The sequence below is a fragment of the Diachasmimorpha longicaudata genome, chromosome 12, assembly GCF_034640455.1.
Source record: "Diachasmimorpha longicaudata isolate KC_UGA_2023 chromosome 12, iyDiaLong2, whole genome shotgun sequence".
Taxonomy (NCBI): domain Eukaryota; kingdom Metazoa; phylum Arthropoda; class Insecta; order Hymenoptera; family Braconidae; genus Diachasmimorpha; species Diachasmimorpha longicaudata.
The window spans coordinates 4,886,450-4,906,046 of NC_087236.1; the positions used below are offsets into that span (position 1 = coordinate 4,886,450).

General features: G+C 39.2%; 2 protein-coding genes across 6 annotated transcripts in view; one reads left to right on the plus strand and one right to left on the minus strand.

The window, feature by feature from the left end:
• The window catches only part of LOC135168071 (fasciclin-3), a 216,957-nt gene that overhangs the window by 81,794 nt on the left and 115,566 nt on the right, over window positions 1-19,597 (plus strand). The window lies entirely within an intron of this gene.
• The window catches only part of LOC135168076 (uncharacterized), a 137,319-nt gene continuing 128,778 nt past the window's right edge, over window positions 11,057-19,597 (minus strand). The window contains exons 5-6 of one of the 2 annotated variants that reach the window (XR_010299980.1): window positions 11,380-11,460; window positions 11,057-11,318 (exon numbers count right to left, since the gene is read on the minus strand). Coding sequence is in view for 1 of the 2 variants with exons in the window: in XM_064131945.1 (XP_063988015.1) it covers window positions 11,437-11,460 (24 nt within the window). In the remaining variant the exon portion in view is untranslated. Of the gene's footprint in view, window positions 11,461-19,597 lie in introns of both variants that reach the window. The other variant, XM_064131945.1, reaches the window with a different exon arrangement.

The following is a 19,597-nucleotide window of genomic DNA, read 5'->3' on the forward strand; positions in this document are numbered from 1 at the left end:
TTTTATATAATCTTCGAATTTATTAAAAGAATAAATTGATCGAACCCCTGAATTTTTTCTCTCATCATCGACTTCTTGTTGGGATAAAAATTAATGTAAATGACCAACATCAAAGTTCAACAACTCCCCACCATTCCAGCCCCTCCCAAAAATGTAAAACCTAAAATTAAAATAATTCCAATTGATTCAATGACAATTTCTATCCACATGACATCAAAAATATAATTTCTCCTCGCAAAATTGAACGAATAAAAAATCTCCCTTCGCCCTAAGAGCCCTCAAAATATTCAACGATAATAACCGATAATCCCTGCAATTTGAACATCCAAGTGAAGGATGAATACTGATGAAAACGCGTCGCGACATTCAACAATGAAGAAAATAACGTCGCAAAAGATCGAGTTTGATTCATCGTTGAAATCCATCATTGAGAGACTTTAATTTCTGGACGATTCATTCCATCCCCCGGTGCTTTTGTCAGCCAGCGGTATCGACCTTTCAGACAGTTATGAAAGGAGAGAAAGAAGAGTGAAAGACCGAGACAGTGAAAGGGGGAATGGGAGGGAACGAGGGAGAAATTACAGTGAGTGGTGGTGAAAAGTCGGACAACGTTTGCCATAAGGAGTATTATAATACTCTTTCTGAATTGAGCAGTGAAAATCGAGAGGAGGAAAATGGTCGTTGACAATACAGAAATATCCACCATTCGTTCCATTATTTCGCGATTTATTCAGCTGTCTAGAGGGGTGGGGGTGGAGGGAGTGAGTGGCGGAAGTATCGGTAGTGGTTATGGGAATTTAATGATCTCCAAAATACACGAAATTTCCTTTGAGAATTGAATTATCTTGGTATTTGCGGCGGTGAATGGCTGGATTTATCGCGGGGGATTTCTAGACTGAAAATAATTCATTTGCGGCGGGGTATTGTTGATAAAAATGACTAATTTTCGATACGATATTTTTGGGTTAATTTACTATAATTAGGGATAATGATTAGACCTGGGGGGAAATGTGGAATGAAGTGACAGTTAATCAATTCACAGGTTAAGGTTTTTATCGTGTGATCTATTTATTTTGGAGAGTTTTTTTATTTTGGGAGTGATTAGTGCAAAAGGGTAGTTGCAAAATGATGACTTTTTGTTTGGAATTATCCGCTTTGAATTTGAGATAGAAATCTTTGCAAATTAAGGAACGTTTCATTTGTTTTTTAAATGGAGCGTTAGGGATTCGATTTTTTTAAATTAATGGCTCGATAATTTTATTAATAAAAATTGTGTGGGGTAGAATTTGTATCATTGAACACAGCAAAAAAATTAAATTGATTGACAGTTTTGGTTCGACAACTTACACAATTGACAGTACAATATTTTCGTGGATGAGCTATCGTTTACCGTAAATTTATTTTTCTAAAAAATTTTTTTCCTCCGAACGTGACAAATTTATTCAAAAATCTGGGCTCGTCCAATGCTGAAGGGTTTTTACATCAGTCGGTAATTTTCTGGGGGGTTTAACAGTGGATCGTAAAAATTGTATGGTAACGTAAGCGAAGAGAAGACTGATTGAACCGGAAATTCATTTTCAACCTTTTCTTTCCACCAGCCGTTTCATATCTCTTCTCTTCGTGTGAAAAAGAAAAAAAAATTATTCGTATCTGCGGATGTGTACGTGAGCGTCTTTATTCGCAGGTGTCTCTGGTCCTCCATCTATGGAGATAACGCCGAGAATTTCAATTGTCGGGAGGGGGCGAAGTGAGTGAGAAAAAAAAACCCCAGGGGATTGACATTGGGTGAGAATCCTGGGTGTCAAAATTTTACGACATTTTGAGAGCTGCTCTATAAAAGGGATATCGTGGGTAGCGGACTGGAAGACTCGTGGATCATTCTGGGCTTCGTATAAGGGTTGAACTTAGGGCACTGGTGCACACAAGTTATGATGGCCGAGATGAATAGTCACGGCAGTTGGGGTGATATTGAATTTTTAGGGGTTATCCCGGTGGCTGGTTACCGACAGAAACGTCAGATTGGGTTGAGTTTGCCTCTAATCACTTCTGATAGATTATTTTGGTGGGGAAAAAGGTAGTGGTAGGCGGAAAAAATAATTATTGAAAGACAGAAAATTTAATTAACTTTTTCGTTTTTCAAAAGTTTAGAAAATCTGAGGAGGAAATAATTGCAATTTTGATGGTTAAATTTTGTTGTGACGAATGTTAAAGCGAATTTTCGACCGGAATTTTGGGGTAATAAATTAATTATTTAGTGGGGGAGAAAATAAAACGTGTAAAATTTTACGATACCGTGACAACCCTTCGAGATATCAATAGTATCGATGTTTAATCATTTTCGAGTAAAATGACTAAGTCACAAGACCCAAAAACCCCTCTTTATCAGGTTCTTTCGTCCCGGACGGAGTTAAAATTCTCTCAAAATCATTCTTTCCAACTCTTTCCTCCGTCGCACCTCATCTTTATCACCGTCATTCTTCTTCTCGTGTATTCCCCCATCGCCTCCCATAGATCACACTTTTTTTCCCATTCTCCACGATCTCCACACGCCGATAAGCGTCGGTACCGGGCATTCATATTCAATCTCCGAGTCATTCTTAACTGTGACAAAGTGACTTACGTTCTCTTGGCACATGCAACAACACTCAATGTATCGTGTTATAACACGAATTTGATATATCATCGTATACTGGAGTTTGTGAAAAATTTAACGGATTCACAGTGTGTGCAAAGAGAGAAAAGTCGCTGAAAAAAATACTGTGGCACAGTAATTTTTCTCATGCTTGTAATTAGCCTCATTATCATAAGACACCACAGTAATTTTTATTGAAATCACACCATAAAAATTGTCAGTTTTTTTTCTCTTCGTACGGGACCTGTTGCATCCGCCATTTCGCGTCCATCTTCTCGTCGCCCATTAGATTTTGAATTTTGACGAGGTCGATATAGAAGTTTTCTACCTGCAGCGCAATAATTAGCCCGAGATTACACCAGAAAAATTCCCAGATTTTTCTTTCTTTCTGGATATTCATCACAAGTTCCTCACACGTTTGGTGATTGTCTCGTCCGGTGTTGGCAATGCCCTTAATCAACTAACCAGAGCCATTTGCCATTTATCCGGAGGAAAACGCCTTTGGACGGGCTTAATAAAGCCAGTGGTATACGGATTAATTCTCCACCTTCTCACTTTTACGCTGAATGTGTAGAAGAACGCGCGTGTGTAACAACACTCGGAATATCAAATGAGCAACATCAGCCTCTGGGGAAATTAATTTAGCGAATGTATGCGTTTCAAATTCCCTGTTATTCCCTTTTTTATTTCATCTTTGTTGAGTCAATTTTATTTTTCGCAACGAATGCACATTGCGATATATAATGCATAAATTGCAGAAAATTTTCCGTCATTTCGTGGATAAATAGCCAAAAAGAATTAGGAAAAACTTTGAAACTGAGAATTCACGGAATAGGTTATGGGGTTATTTAATTACAGTCGGTGTTCAGAATATTTGAATTAACGACATGCTGTTTGAATAATTAAAACTCTCAAATTAAAATTTAATTTTGTCTCATGTGAAAGTTACGTTGGATGAATGAACGAATTAATTAGGGTTATTTAATTAATGAGAATTGGAATTAATTTTATAATATTGTGAACTATTTTTTATTTTTCATCATTATTTTAATACGACTTAATTTTTGGTTGAATTATTCTTTTTAACATTTTCGATGGGAATTTAGATCAGTTGATTCTGAGGGAGGAATTTTGGACGCCTGAAATTAATGATCCATTTAATTGCAATTAAGTTTTTTCATTTCAATTTCAATCTTTCGGAAGTTGAAATTTGTGGGAATAAAATTTCTGGAGATTTTCATTGATGAAGATATTTTTTAATTTATTAGAAAATAATAATCGAAACTCCTGCGATAATAAAATCACTGCGGCCCGTTTTACTGAGCCGGAGGTTATGCGGAAATTCTAGCTGTACACGACCATCAGAAATTTGCACGGTATCGGGTGATGCAACAGTTTGCCATGGATAATTCAGTGGAACCTGCAATTTTGAAAACTAGGCAAAAACTGAGGGGAATGTAAAACGTTCTGGCCATACTGAATCACAATTGATAGTAGTTGTTTATTTTTTCATGGTTTTACGGTCGCTTTTTTATCTCTGTTTGTGTTGTTGGCGTAATTGCCCAGTTTCTCATGACTTTTTCGCGAATATCCAGTGGAGTCCAATGAAAAGTTTCTTAATAGTTACCTAACAGAGATATAACTCATTCGCAATTTTTTTTTCCATTTATCCATTTTAATTGATGAATTTCACATTTGCGAGGTCCAACAAAATTTTTTCCACCTGATTGATCCTCAATCTTATTTGACAAACAATTATCTCTGAATTTCCATAATCCCCGAAATCTTCAGGGAACCATAAATTATTCGGTAACCGTCACATTCAGGGGAAATTTCACCTAAAAATATATTGCAACCCCCGGCGCGAAATATGAGTTTGTACTTTTCTGGAAAAGGAACAAGGGCGTATAAGTAACACGATCGTAACCCCCTTACCCTCCTACCCCTTCTCCCACCCCCCCTGCCACAACCCATCCCATCCCATCCTACCACCACCCACCCCCTGTTACTGAATATATCTCCTGCCGTGGGTAGTGACACTCATCCACAAATAATATTCCAAGCACTCGGCAAGTTTATATCCTGACTGAGAGTGCCATAGCTACATCTGAACCGTTTTCGTTGACGAATGTTGTACGTTGCATGTAAACACATGCGTGACGAATGCATGAGCATTTTATCAAGAAATACCAGGTTTCATGTGCATACGGGGAATACATTTGAGAGTTACAATGTAGTTCTATGGTATTGTGCATGAGCTTTAGCAAATACTCTTCGAGTTTTATGGTTGTGAAACGACAGGAATAATCAATGAAAAGAGAATATTTTCTCATCTAAACAATGACGTCGAAGTTGACTGACAAATGATAAGTTAAATCCGCTGTGATGGGAATAAAATCGTCAGTATTAATTCTCGATGGACATTTAACGTATCATTTAGCGACTAAAAAAGATTTTTTGCGAAAATAAATTTGATTTTTCAATGATATTGACTTCTGGGAACTGAAGAATGGTTTCTTCGATTTTTTAAATTATTTAGTGCGCAAGAACTGCAGGTCTGTAGTGAATCTGGTAAATTGAGATTAGTTGATTTATCTCGGAGTCCAGTTTTTGGGCGATAACTCGGAATCTAAGAGAGATAGAAATTTTTTTGTGGGAACATTTATTGTAGAGCTCAATTCGCTCGACAAAAAAGGTTCTAATGAAAATTTTTCTATTTTCCTTAGATTTCCAGATATTCACTAAAAACTAATCATTAGTCATACGTCACTTATCTCATTTTCTCACTTCACTACTGAATTCCCCGACTGAAAAATTCCCTTTGGAATTCCGGCGAACTTTCTCGTTTTCTTTAAACTTTCTGCCGATCTCCGGGAAATTTTCGTTTAAATTACCGGAAAATATCGCCTTTTCAATCCATAAAACAGAATCTCAAGTGATTAATCCTCAAGACCCTTCACACTCATTCCAACGAATTAATTTCCCGTCATCCTCATTAATCCTCACCCTGAATTCAGGGGTAAATATCAATAAAAATTCTCATCCCATCCCTTTAATCTCCGGCACGTGACGAAGATTAACCCCGTGTCATCGATGCGCATCAATTGCGGCTAGTCATCGAGGCGGGGGGGCTCAGCCCCCCCTCCCACCACCCTCAACTCCAATACTTCTCTTTCGAGTGTTATGCACACGCGACGGCCCCACGGGGGTAGAGACGAGAGACACAAAACGCCCCGGACGTTAATGGACGGCCTGGACCCATCCGGAAGCGGCAAAACGATAATTTTTCGTGGATAATAGCCACCCGACAACCCCACGATTTATAGGTTAAGGTTCTACAAGCCCAAGTATCTCTCCTCCTCCCCCAACCCCCTCTCACCCCCCTTTCCCGGGTTTTATATACACCGGCCACCTACGAGTGCACCATCACTAACAACCCCAACACCCTGACCACCTCACCCCTCACCTCCTAGCCCCCTCACCCCTCGCAAACCCCGCACAACCCCCTTTCACCCCTTCCCATGACGCCGCTTACGGACTTGTGACAACGAATTCCACTGCTCTTCACTCGTTAGTGCGACAATTTTTTTTCAACTCTTGAGCCCTCCCGTGACATTCCTGGAACATAACTCTCAACCACCCCTCCAACCCCTCAGCCCCCCCCCCCCACCGAGCCACCCCTGTGCACTCATCTCTGAGAAGAGTACGGGGCGAGATGTTTAATTTGTTTTTGTCCGCAGTTAAGTCTAATCACTGGAAAATTAATGTACCCAGCATTCTGCATTTTTCTTGCTGTGGACTTCTTTGTTTTGAGGGTTTTTAATATTTTTTTTTTTGCGAGACTCGACGTGAATTACGATCTTTTGTCTGGCGGAATTCTCCGCGAAGCGAGTTCTCAGTTTTTTTTTTGAGGATAATTTTTGGGACAAGGGGGAAGAGAAAGGGGTGGAAGTTTAAGTGTGTGTGGCTTGTCACGCGTCCTTGGACTTGATGTGTCGTATAGTTTGGGGAGGGTGGGGTGGGGTGATATTGAGCGCGAAACGCGTAAAGTTCGCCTCGGTGATTTCAACCCCTTGTGTTGGGCGACGTCTACTCTTGCGTTGCGGAAGTCATTTGCATCGGGATATGTCGAATGGTTGTGGAAAATGTGAGGTAAAAGAAGGGGTGGAATTGAGATATTGAAATTGGGGGGGAGAATACAATTGTTATATTCAATTTGTTGTGGGAAAAATTAATTTAATTCGATGCTGTCGGGGCTGAATTGAAATTTTTATTTTATTGTGAAAACGAATAGTCCATTAATTAGGTCCAAATTATTATGAAAATATTCTTAAGTATTATTTCTCAAGTCTGTCTAAGGGTGTTAAACCTAACGCTAATTTATTCTGAATTTTTCACCCTAGGAAATATTCAGTAAAAATTACAGAACTTAAATTCACTTCAACTCAAAAAGTAATTAAGGAAAATTGTTGTCACGGGATCATAATTTTCCCCAAAAAATTAACATAAAAATCAGGAACCGTCCAAAGAAAATACTAAAACATTTCCATAGAATTTTCCATCCCTACATATCACTAAAAAAAATCCAAAGCTTAGAATTACACAAAATAACAAATTCTGTTTCTTCCGCGCCTCAATTACCACAAAAACATCATTTCAATTGAATAAATATTCCACTCACTTCAATAAATATCCACTCAATTCCATAAAAATATTTAATGCCTCAATGTTGAATTCTAATTAAATTATCCCCTCCCCCCTAACGATACTGTGAGACCCCCCTCCCTTTCCATCTCCCTTAACCCGTAAATTCAGTCCCTCAAATCTCAATTCTCTTCGAATTTCACTCCCTCCACCTTTACAAAACGACATTTTCCAACTCCTACATTACACTTTACTCCATAACACATCCCTTAAACATCTCAAACATGAATTTGATGGGATTGTCAACAGATCTTCAATCGTCTGAGTCCCACTTGTCCAGGATCCCTCGTTTCTCATCGAAGCGCAAACAATTCATGTGAATGCACGTGCGCCTATTATTCCGCAATTGCATATGTCGGGTTATCCAAGGGTCGAGACGATGCGGTAGATGCACGCGATGAGCTTCCTGTGACAATTGTCAGTATACGCGTGATGGTGTCTCATATATCTTCCGGTTATTATCGTTATTCCCCTGCAGTAGTAACAGAAATACTGTCAGATATCTGTCTGCGCGTGCGTTAAATCCCTTCCTCCTCCTCCCCCGGTACCCTCCACTATTCCTCACCCAACCGCACCCCCAAAACTCCAATATGACGCACATTGTTCTCCACGACGAAGGAAATATGGTCTTTTTTTCTAATTATAATTTGCCCTTTTTTTTATGACGTTGTAGCACGTTTCGTTTAATAATCTCGTTACGTGTTTGCTCCCCCCGGCCCCCCAACTCCCCTCAAGATCACAATTATTCATTTGGATGTGTATCGTTTCAACAAATTGTCAGCTTGAGGAATAACTGGCAATTAAAATTTGTTCCATTGACCTTTATAAAGAGTTGACAATTTTACCCCCCATTTTTAATCGGATTTGTTGTTGCACATTTCAGTTGTTCATACGCGACACACACAACTCTTTAAATGTGAACAATGGTAACATCTGACGTTAAAATTGTAACGGTTATTCAGCACGTGATCATAAATCCAAGCCAATAATATAATTGTCATGGTGGAATGAAAACATGACTGTTAAACACGCGATACAGAGACTGTAATCGGAATTTTCACAGTTTTTATGGGTGAAAATTGATGAGAGGGGGGTGAGTTAGTTTGTCATGAGTTAACAATAATTCTGTTAATTTTAAGAGTGAGATTTGAGGTGGTAGAACAGCAGAAAAAAATTTGTGCTGATCTTTTGGAAATTATTTATTTAGTTGAGCGAAATATTTATCTACTCATGACATCTGTAATTCGAATTTTCAATTTTTGTGGGTGAAAATTGATGAGAGGGAATTCTTCGGGGAGTGAGTCAGTTTGTGATGAGTTAAATATAATTTTAATAATTTAAAAAATGAAATTTGAGTTGCTGCACTAAGAGAAAAAATTATCTTTCGTAATTATTCATAAAATTGAAAAAAATACTGATTTTTCCAAAATTATATTGACAATTGAGTCATTCCCAGAGAGAGGGGGGGACTGATTACTTTTAAATGACGACATCTTATTGATCTCGAGGATGATTGCGTTGCACAGAAGTTGAAATCAACTCAACTAATGATTTTCCCTATTTTTACTGCGGATTTTCTCGAGAGAAGAATCTCGATGAATTTTTTAATGATCGCAATTATCGAAGAACTCCACTCAATGTCATAACTGCCATAATCATCTTCGAGAAAAACATAATCAAGATAATTCTACCCCAACGGATTTCCAGCACTGACTCACCCCCCGAAAATATCGAATTCAAAATTTTTAAGTCGATCATGTCATCCGAAATTCCCACGTAAATCGTATACCGTAAATTAATTTCCGTTGAGTCTCAAATTTCCTATGATCGACTCAGAATTAACGAGTTCACCACTAGCTTTCTTTCACCAATACCAGGGAAGACACCGTACAATTTTCATTGGCTCGTCGATCAAGTCTATAATTACACGGCAGTATGACACATAAAACCCGGTGGATTTTATTACACGATGATATTCAAGACAAGAGACAGAAATAAAAAATAAAAAACCATGCAACCATCTCCAAATCGATTATATCTCATACATGTGCGGAATTTTATGTGACAGTGAAAAGGACGAAATGGCCTATTTGTTTCGCATGAAAGGGGCGACAACAGGATTTTATTATCCGTTTGATGATCTCACGTCTTCATAGTACGTTGACTCACCCCATTTATATCTGCATTGCCCCATGTGGAAAGAGCACTTCAACCCCCTCCCCCTCCCCCTAAAAAAAAGGAATATTTATATTACATAAATAGAGTGCATGAGCGAATGGGCACATTTTCATAACCGTAATAACCGACAGTTTGTCTAGAGTCAATGTGGGGTGCCAAAGGGGCTCAATACGGCCCTGCATTATTTATCATCAGCGTGTGCCGTTTCATCGTCTCAATTATTATTCAGAGGCGTATTTTATTGACCGGAAAAAAATGCGTTGGAATAATCAGAATGGGATAATTCATCGCAATGGAATGCGCCACCATAAAGTTTACAAGGAAGAGAAATTTTTATAAATATTTATTTTTCATTGGAACGGATCATTAGCTATTAGTTTATTGTCTATGGAATTATTCAATGTTGAGCGGGAGAGAAAAAAAAATCGTCTGTCAAAATTTTTTAGAATTTTGCAGAAGAATCACCGGAAGATTTTTTGGAAGATCAATTTTTCTCTGAAGATCTTCTATTTTCTTCTGAATAAAAATTTAAAAAAATTTTTTTGAAGACCTTGAGGCTTCAGTTTTTAATATTAATGTTAATTCGCCGCTATAACAATAATATACAGTTTTTAATCGGAGTATTTATGAGAATTACGAAATACATTAATTGAAATATCATTGAACTGAATTATTAATTGATCACTCCTGTATAATTAATAATAAATAATTATAAAGGAATTATTAATTCATAATTTCCTATGCAATTCGTCTCAAAGTCCTTCACTGTTGCCTCAGCCTATAATTTCTCTTCAAATATCGTAATGAAGAACTGACGTTCCTCAATAAGGATCAAAGAGATGGAAAGTTTTCACTGAAAAAATACCGCGATAAAATTCTGAATCGATGGACCGAGGGTTGAAAGCAAGTTTCACATTATTATATCGCAAAACTTCAGAGAAGTGCGAGTTACCTGAGTTCTTTCTCGAGTACTTCATCCCTCGAGGCTCAGCGAACGTAAATAATTGATAATTAAACTCCTCAAGAATATTTGAAGTCTGCGTCGAATTTTGAAAGTCATAAAAATTCCAGATATCCCGTTTCTCAAATCCAAAAAGTTTTAATGGGGCGTGCCAATCCGCGCTTCTTGGGGGTATGTTCACCCCTGTGATAATTCCATTAACACGAGGAGTTGATGTATCGATAGTCAATGCGACTCAGACAAAAGAGTGATTCCCAAACGAAGAGCTCACACTCGCTGCCCATCCATTAACACATTTGGGCCTTGATAACGAATTGAACCGGGTAAATGCGATCATCAACGAGGTCGGAATCATCTCGTGCGTCGATGATGCTCACTGTTCCATTTGAAATTATCGATTCCCTCCAGAATTAACGGTACACTGATATCAATGGTTTTCCATTAGTGGACAAGATTTGGGAGGTCATTTGATGATTATTTGTACCTGTATCATAATGTTGGTCGATCATTAATGATTTGCAATTTTTTATTCGCCTTCTTATTAGTTAATGATTTTAAATATCATTTCCATGGCTCCACCGACATGAACATAATTAATTTCTATTGATGATCCAATGATTATTGATCCCTTTATCATAAAATTAGTCGACATCCAATAATTATTTTGATTGTTACCTTTATATTCGTCTCCCCATTGGCCCCATATTCATATATATATTACATACACATCCATTATATATTGTGCATTTTCCTCAATTTTTCCAGCTCCTGATTCAGTTTTATCTGTACAGTTCCATACGTACTCCCATCTATTAACTTTCCCGCTACTTTTGTTTCGCCATTCTAACCATATTTTTGAATGAAAATCGTATAAATATGTGATAACATCGTATCTTCTACCGACCTGAATTATTTCTGGAATCCCTGAGAACAATCGTAACGATTTTTCCTTTAAAGAGTCTCACATTTCTCCTCGCGGATGGATCTATAAAGATAGAGAAGAAATACGGTACTGAATTGTGTATACGGTCCTCGTAGATTCACTGTTGTATCGATCGAGAAACCCTTGACCAGGTTGAATGGGCGTTGGGGGCCGGTGGGGGTGGGAGGGGGTGGAATTGCGTTGGTCGTCGTCAACGGGGCCACTGAGGCACGCAAGTACGAGTTGAGTGGAGGGAAAAAAAAAATTTTAGCGAGGTTTTAGAGCCCTCGGTGTAGTGTAAATGAAGGCAAGTGTTATGGCGGACTGAGTAAATGCCTTCAACTTTTTCAATTACAAAATTTGCATGGGAAATTTACATGTCGGAATGTGGCGTGAGTTCAATTGAGTCGTCTTTGTCGAGTTGAGGGGGTCTAAATGCGCCGGTTAGATTTTATTTTTTTGGGAATTACTGTCAATTTGAGTTGATGATTTTGATTGATATTTTTTTCATTTCAATTTTTATGTTTTTATTTTTTATTAGAGGCAGAATTCAACGTAATGAGTCTTAGAATTTTCAACGATTTTCCGTTGTTGTTCTCATCTGAAGAGTTAACAACATGAACATTGCAATTTCAATAATTTATTGGTCAATAACAATGTAGTTGAGAATTTTATGGAGTTGAAGTATTAGAAAATTTCCTGATTTTTCACCTGGAAATTAACGAATAATAATTTTACCCATCGAAAAATTGGATTTAAATTAATTTCAAATCGTGAGATAATTATTTCCTAAAAATGCTGGAATTTCACCAGAGAAACCCAAAAATTATCGCAGCAAAAATGTCAAAAAATCCCAGAAATCTCTCTTTCACCCTCAGATCCCCTGAATTTTCCACCAAATTCACCAACTCCCCTCAAAATTCCAGAGAACCTGTCAGGATTATAACTCCATGAAATTTCTCAAGATTTCCCATTAATTATGAAATCCCGTCTCCCTCCCCTCAAAAACCTGTAGCCTCCCTCTAAACCCCCCTATAAACTTTTAATTCTATAAAAACTTCAACCCCCAGTCCGAATTCCTCTTTCTCCAGAAAATTCCACCAACTTCTCCCAACACTGCAGTCAATTGTCACAGAAAGCACTATCCCCCCCGCCTCCTTCCCCCCAAGGATAAACTCAAAATCATCCCATACTTTATTCAACCCCTTGACTTTTATTTTTTTCATCCCCGGAGGATAAGACCGCGTAAATCCAACTTTGATCCTCACTCTCTTATCTCGACGTCTCTGAGCATTCGCGAATCGTCGTGGCAATGCGTTATGTGACCACCCGGATACTCCGATTCTTATCAGCCCTGTGCAACCCCTTTTCCACCCACCCCATGGCAATAGTAATTAAAGGGTGTTATTCACCGGATTATTCACCCTCAAAATATAGGCCACACGCACATGGCTCACTCGTGACGTAATGCGTCGGGGGTTTAAGGGGGCGGCCCGAGGCGTGTGAGGGGCTGTGAATGTGTACATTGGTGTTGACTCTCCTGCCCTCGATCAAACCCCCATGTTGTTGGGGGAGGAGGGGGGGGGTGAGCGTGTTTACGAGGCATGCCATCGCAGCAAATTATCACGAACGACGGAAAATTACCGGAGACTATAAATTCAAATTTGAAAAAAAAAAATAGGGGGTGGATTATCCACTAGTCTTTTATTCTATCATCATTGCACTCAGGGAATTAATAGCTACATCGGGTGGATGACGAATTGGGGTGGGATTGGATGGATGGAGAATGGCGGATGAGTCAGGGGAAATAGATAGGTGAGAGGTGACGTTGACGTTTTATCGATGAAACTGGGGGGCATGAGGGGAGGGGGGTTTATTTTGGAGGAAGTTTTGAGGAAATTGACGTTGGTTAATGCGTGAGAAAAATCTTCAGCAGTTGGGGAGATGGTGTTGAGTGACAAATTTAATTTTGTTTATTAAATAGTCTTTTGATAAGAATTTACAGCGAATTTTTTTATGCGAATTTTGGGACTTTGTTGGTTAGAAAAAATATTTTGAATTTAAATTAGATCTTTGGAGGGTGAAGGTGGGGTGAGCGGTAGTTTTATCGGAAAAATTGGACTCCGACGTCGAGTTTTTGCGATAGAAGTTGACCTAGAAGGGGTTGAATGACATTTTCTCCCCCATTTCGCTCTCTGGAGGACTAATTTTTATCTGAAAATTCTATCTGGATGTTCAAGAGGTCCTGGAGGGATCAGTCATGACTTATTTTCAGATGAGAGACAAATATTTGGAATTTTTTCCACCATTTTTTCATTACTCGGATTATTACTGGGAAATTTTCATCGGATTTCGCGAAACGTCGTTCGCGGGCGACGGGAAATTCACTAAAAAATATGAATCGAACCGGAAATTATAAAATTGTTCCTGATCCGATAACTCGCCGCTGTGAGGGCAACAAGTCGTACCGTAATTTTTCTCCAACGATTGAGAAATAATAATAAAAATTGTGGAACATTCAGGAATTTTCGCACTGAAGACCATAAATCGGGAATTTTCTGCGAAATTCGATTTGTTCGGGGAAAATTCACTCAACTCTTCGGATTTATTCTCTTCGGTTCCAATAGAAATCAGCGGAAAATCATTTCTTATTGCAGATTACGCTAATAATTTTTACTGAATAGTTTCCTCAGTTATTCAGCTCTCGGTTCGTTCCATAAAAAGTTCTAATAAAATATTTACTACCTCTCCCAGACCTCGAGACATCGACTAACATTGATCAATAAGTTAAACCGATTTCAACCGGTTTAGCACTTCGCTTCCGATTACCGTTGATTATCTTGAAAATAGAGCTACATAAAAGCTACATCTCCCATTGACACGAGTTTCTACTCCATTTATGTCAAAAAAAAACCCATTTAAGCCCCTAAATTTTGTCATGAGTATAAACATGAATTTTTACTTGCGAAAATTGTCCCACCAATTTTCAAAATGAATATTCGCGAAAAATTCGAGGGAGAGGACGAAGAGGGATTTTTTTTTAATAACTAAAGTGCGAAAATGTGTTTGATCTTGTTAATCATCTCTCCAAATCTTTATCAGTCATTTTACTCCACACGTATTCGTTCGGAAAAAAACGGGAGGGAGGAGGGGTGGAATTGAATTTATTTGCAACTAAATACGAAGAGAATTTTCTCATAAAAATTATTCTCCGGATGAGTTCGGTAATTTTTTCTAAATTTCTCTTTCCGGGAACGATTTTCTACGCTCATAGAATACTTTCGTTTTACGTTCCCTCCGTAGGCCAGTATGGGATATTTTACTGCACAAGTGATGCGTTATTTCACCGAATGAATCGTAAAGTTCGTTTCAGTACACGATTACCCTTCAAGCAGTTAAATTTTCCGTGGCTGTCTAGGTAATTTTTATCCAACTTTTCCCACCGCGTTGAAGTCACGTGACTTCTGCTAGAATTTTCAAACACACGAAGAGAAATTTTCCGTAAAAAATACAGCACTAGTACTGGAAAAATTACAATCCCCCGGTTGGAAACATTTACTATTCAGTTAATTTAAATCAGTTAAATTTCTGGAGTTTTGGTAAATTTTCTCTCCATAAAAAGCAAATATTATTTATAAAAATCTCATTATGATAAGAATTATACCCGAATGTCCCAACAATTTCCGTAATTTTTTCCAAGACCGCGAGAAAAATTCTACTCGAAACCAAAGGAAAATCCAAAATTTCTTTCTCCGTAGAAAATTTCCACGAGGAACGAGAAAAATTCGTTTACGACTCACTAAAATGTCCAGCGTCGTCACTGGAATTTTTCCCTCTCCATTTCTCCCATTTTACCCCGACCTTGGTTCCCGGAAATTTTTCTCCCCTGTCTCTGTCCCTTCAAACTGAACTTTTCGAAAAAAACGACCTTAAAAATCGCAACAATTGGCATTAGATTGAGTGCGAAGTTTTCCACTTTAAGGTGCTCCAGATTTCCTATGCAAATTTTGCTATTCCAGTTAGCGCCTCAGTCATCCTCTGAGAGCATAGACGAGTAAGAGTGTGCAAAGTCAAGCCAAAGGGCCAGAAGACTCTCCCTCTCCCTTCACCCCCGGAGGGTCCAACAGAGAAAACAAGTGCAATCTCGGCGCTGAACTGGGGGAGGTTAGAGTTGGACGTACGCCAAGTCTGATTCCACCTTCACTAAGGTGCCCGGGTGGCGTTGAAACCCTTTCGGACCTGACCTACACCTCCGACTTGTTATCCCGACGGGTGTAGCACCGAGTTGAAAGCCCTCTCGCTAGTGGAGTCTTACATATTGCACGTGAAATCGTTTACTCGTACGTGTTGCAGAGACGAATAACACATTTACCGGTCTCCAACGATCCCTTCCGCCCTTAACTGCATCAATTTATGGGATGATTAATTGTTTTGTATCAGAATTAATTGCTGAGAGGGGGAGGAGGGATGAAAAGTCATTCTGACTGACGAAACTTCGCTGAATTTTCCGGTACATTTTCGATTCATTTAATTTTGATTAAAAGTTTAACTTTTGCTGTTTTCAAAAAAATTATTTAAAGTGTCTGATAAATCGTCTACTGGGTTCGCCGTTCCCCTGTCAACCCCATTTTCCTCAATCCCACAGGGTGAGAGGATCCAAAAGAATTTTATTTCACCTCCATTTTTTCTTAGATTCCAATATTTTATTTTTATTTTGATAATGAACGGGTTGAAACCTATTTTCTTTATTCGAAATTAATCACAATAGGACACTATATACCATATAACCCATATATTATATATTCTACACAATAAATCGTGTCAGTTCGATATATTTCGACCCAACTAATCGACTACCCAAATGAATCGCTCATTAACGCCACAAAAATATCCGTAAAATTCCAAAAAAGTTCGATTCTCCTCAACTAAATTTAGTTTTACCCCACGACCCATTTTTCCCCCAAATATTTATTTCCCAACAATCAACGACCACCGCAATCATTGTATCACCCCCACCCCCGCCCACCACTCGCGCGCCCTCTCTTCTAACCTCAAAAATTCCTCGACCTCCATAACCACCAGGATTCAACCCACCCTCTCCCCAATACCTCCCCCATCACTCCAATCCCCTCCCACCCCCTTCCCACCCAAAACTTCCCCCATCCAACTGACATTTCCGAATGGCTTCCGCCGATGCATTATCCCATCGACCCTTTGTCCCACCATCGAATTAATCCCCGATAAGACATCTCCAACCGGTGATTCACACTCGTCCTAAATTTTCGTTTTGCACCCCCTCCAACCCACGGAGTAAGAACTCCAATGGGGACTACAACTGGCAAATGGTAGGGGGATGCTTCAACATATCTATACGAAAACTGTAAGATGGGAATATATCGGGGGGGGAATGGTAGAGCTTTCGAAATCGGCCAGGAGAGTTTCCAAGGAGTCTGGGAGTTTATTTGTTCCCGATGAACAAACGATCTCGCTATATGAACAGAGAGCCAGAGCGATAGGGGGTGAGGGGGTGAGAATGTATGGGGGAGGGAGAGATACAACTGTGGAGTTGTGAACGAAGATGGAGACTCTCGCGCGTGGCTTCCGGATAAACGTCCGCCCTTTCTACGGTGGCTGGTAACCGGAACTCCGAGGGGATGAGAAGGGCTTTTGGAAGGGATGGAGACATAGGGGTGGGAGGCAAAGGGGATGGGGAAGGGAGAGACAGTGCAGTAAAGTTGAATGCACGGTCTAGTATCCCAGCAGCAACACTTGCACACGCCACTCCAAAGTTACCTTATATATAACCCATCTACATTCAAACATGTATAGGTATATTTGGAATGGGGTAAAGTTGGCTAATGGTAAATCCAAAGACGGCAATAGGGCGCGTTGGTATAAATTCAACGAGCCGAGGGGTGGAGGGGAGGGAGGGAGTGAGTCCAGGGGATGACTCCCTAATTACAATGGAGCGACGTGACTTCGGCCAGAACTGGAGTTTCTGGGGGTTGGATGGCGTTACAAAATGGCGGGTCTTCCGGTGGATTTTTTTTTAAAAGAGAGGTCAGGCCTTTTGGGTAGCTCTGAGCGTCGGCTTTGGTACTGGAAATGGCGAAAGAGGCTTTCGCTCGGTCGGGAAGAACTTTATGTGTCCGGTTTTCGGGGGGTTGGAGAGCAGCGAGTGATGGGATTTTTTTTTAGGAGACGAGAAGTGCTTTGGTTGGTTCAGGTATTCGGGAGAGATGGAAAAGGTTGCCATTGTTTTTATTAGTCTCTTTGTTGGTGAGACAGAGATACAGGGTTTGGGTGAGGGGCAGCGGGGGGTGGGAAGAATTACGTTTTCACGGGGGTTTTTAGGCGGGGGGAGATGAAAAGATTTTTGGGGGACGGGGGCGGGATGTGGGAGAGTGAGGGAATAATTTTTAGGGGGTGAGTATTGTGGGTTTTGAGGGGGAGGTAAATTGTCTTTTATCTGATTGTCAGGCTGAGGGTAGCGTACCCAGTGAATAATTATTTGCGTTCGGAAAAAATGTTATTCTAATGCCAAATGCATATAGATCTCATTCGTTAATATTAATTATCGATGAAGATCATTTAAAAATTATTAAAATGGAAATGAAAAAGCGATGACGAGGGCCACCCCCTTCATTCGGACATCGAATTTCGATTTTCTTTTTGAAAATCCCATCAATATTTCATACTTCAATCAACGATATTATTTCAAAATATCCTAAACTCGACATTTTCCCTTTCAACTACTCCGCAAGAAGTCCATTTCGCCAGGAAGCATTAGAAAATTGCCCGAGGGAGTCGTAGATGGAAATATTCCCCATGTGATCGTCCCATAAAAACGTTGAATCGTGCACAGAAGCGATTGGATAAGAGTGAAAAGAAGGCGAGTCTATCTATTTAACATTTTTCACCCCTTTCCCTGCCCCTCGGGGTTGACTACCAACCGGTCGGCTAGACCACACCACATTTTATAATTAGAAAAGCGAGCTGTAATGAGAAATGTATACGTATACGAAAGGTAAATGCAGTGAATATCCCCACGGGATAACATTGTGCGTGCAACCCCTGATCCCGGAATTTTCCCCGTCCCTCACTCGCTTTTCACAACCCCCACCCCACCCCACCAGTATTTGCCTTATCCACAGGGCCGCTCACCTCAAAATTTATAATTCAATTCCATTAACGTCCAGGGCACCACCCACCCATTCAACTAGTGTTTATTACAAAGAACAGTGTAAGACAATTTTGTTTTAATTCTATTCATTAGAACTTCACGAGGTTCATTACCGGATTTTTTGATTATATTTTTGATTATAATTCTCGTACATTCTTCAGCTCACGTTCGTGGATAATCCCACGCGATTCTACGGTAGACAGGAAATTACGAAAATAAATAAAAATTTCGATATCGCTAATCGACTGGCGGCGCCCTCGGAAATTCACTCGGGGGTATTAATATAATCCAGGTGGAGATTCATGGGGGTGGTGGGGTTGTTTTTTGGAGTTTATTATTCCGGATCTTGGCTTTTTAAATTCCCGGGAATTGGTTTATCAATAATGGTGGATTAGGGGGAGAAGGGGTGGAATATTGTGATTTAAGTTGAAGAGGAAAATCATTTTCAGGGAAATTGAAGGAAAAATTTGTTTGTAAATTTTTGAAATTTTTTGAAGGTTTTTTTTGAGGAGGAAGAAATGTATGAATTGATGATCAATTTATAGGAAACACCATTGCCCTTGTATTTGATTTTTAGATATTTTAAGAGATAACAAAGGGCCACAGTTTTGGAGAATTTTTTAAACAATTTTTGAAAATTAATGTACTTTGGTTTATATAAATAGCGAGAACTTTGTACATTTGTAACATTTGTTTATGCCTTCCATCGTATCTGAAAAACATCTGTAAACATTAGTTTAAAATATTTATGACCAATAATCTCTCCCAAAAAAAATCTGTTAAATAAAATTCAAAACCTCCGACAATGGAAATTTTTCGTTTAAAAAATTTAACGACGCTATTAAAGGCAAACAGTATTCATGCCCTCACTTCTCATAATTCACCCACTCCCCAATTACGGGATTTAAAAATCCCGCGCAAATTGATCCCACGAGGTACGAGCTCGAACAATGCTGGCGCAATTAAGATGTTCGTTTATCGAGGTAAAGAAAAAAAAAGCTTCACAATAGAAATTTT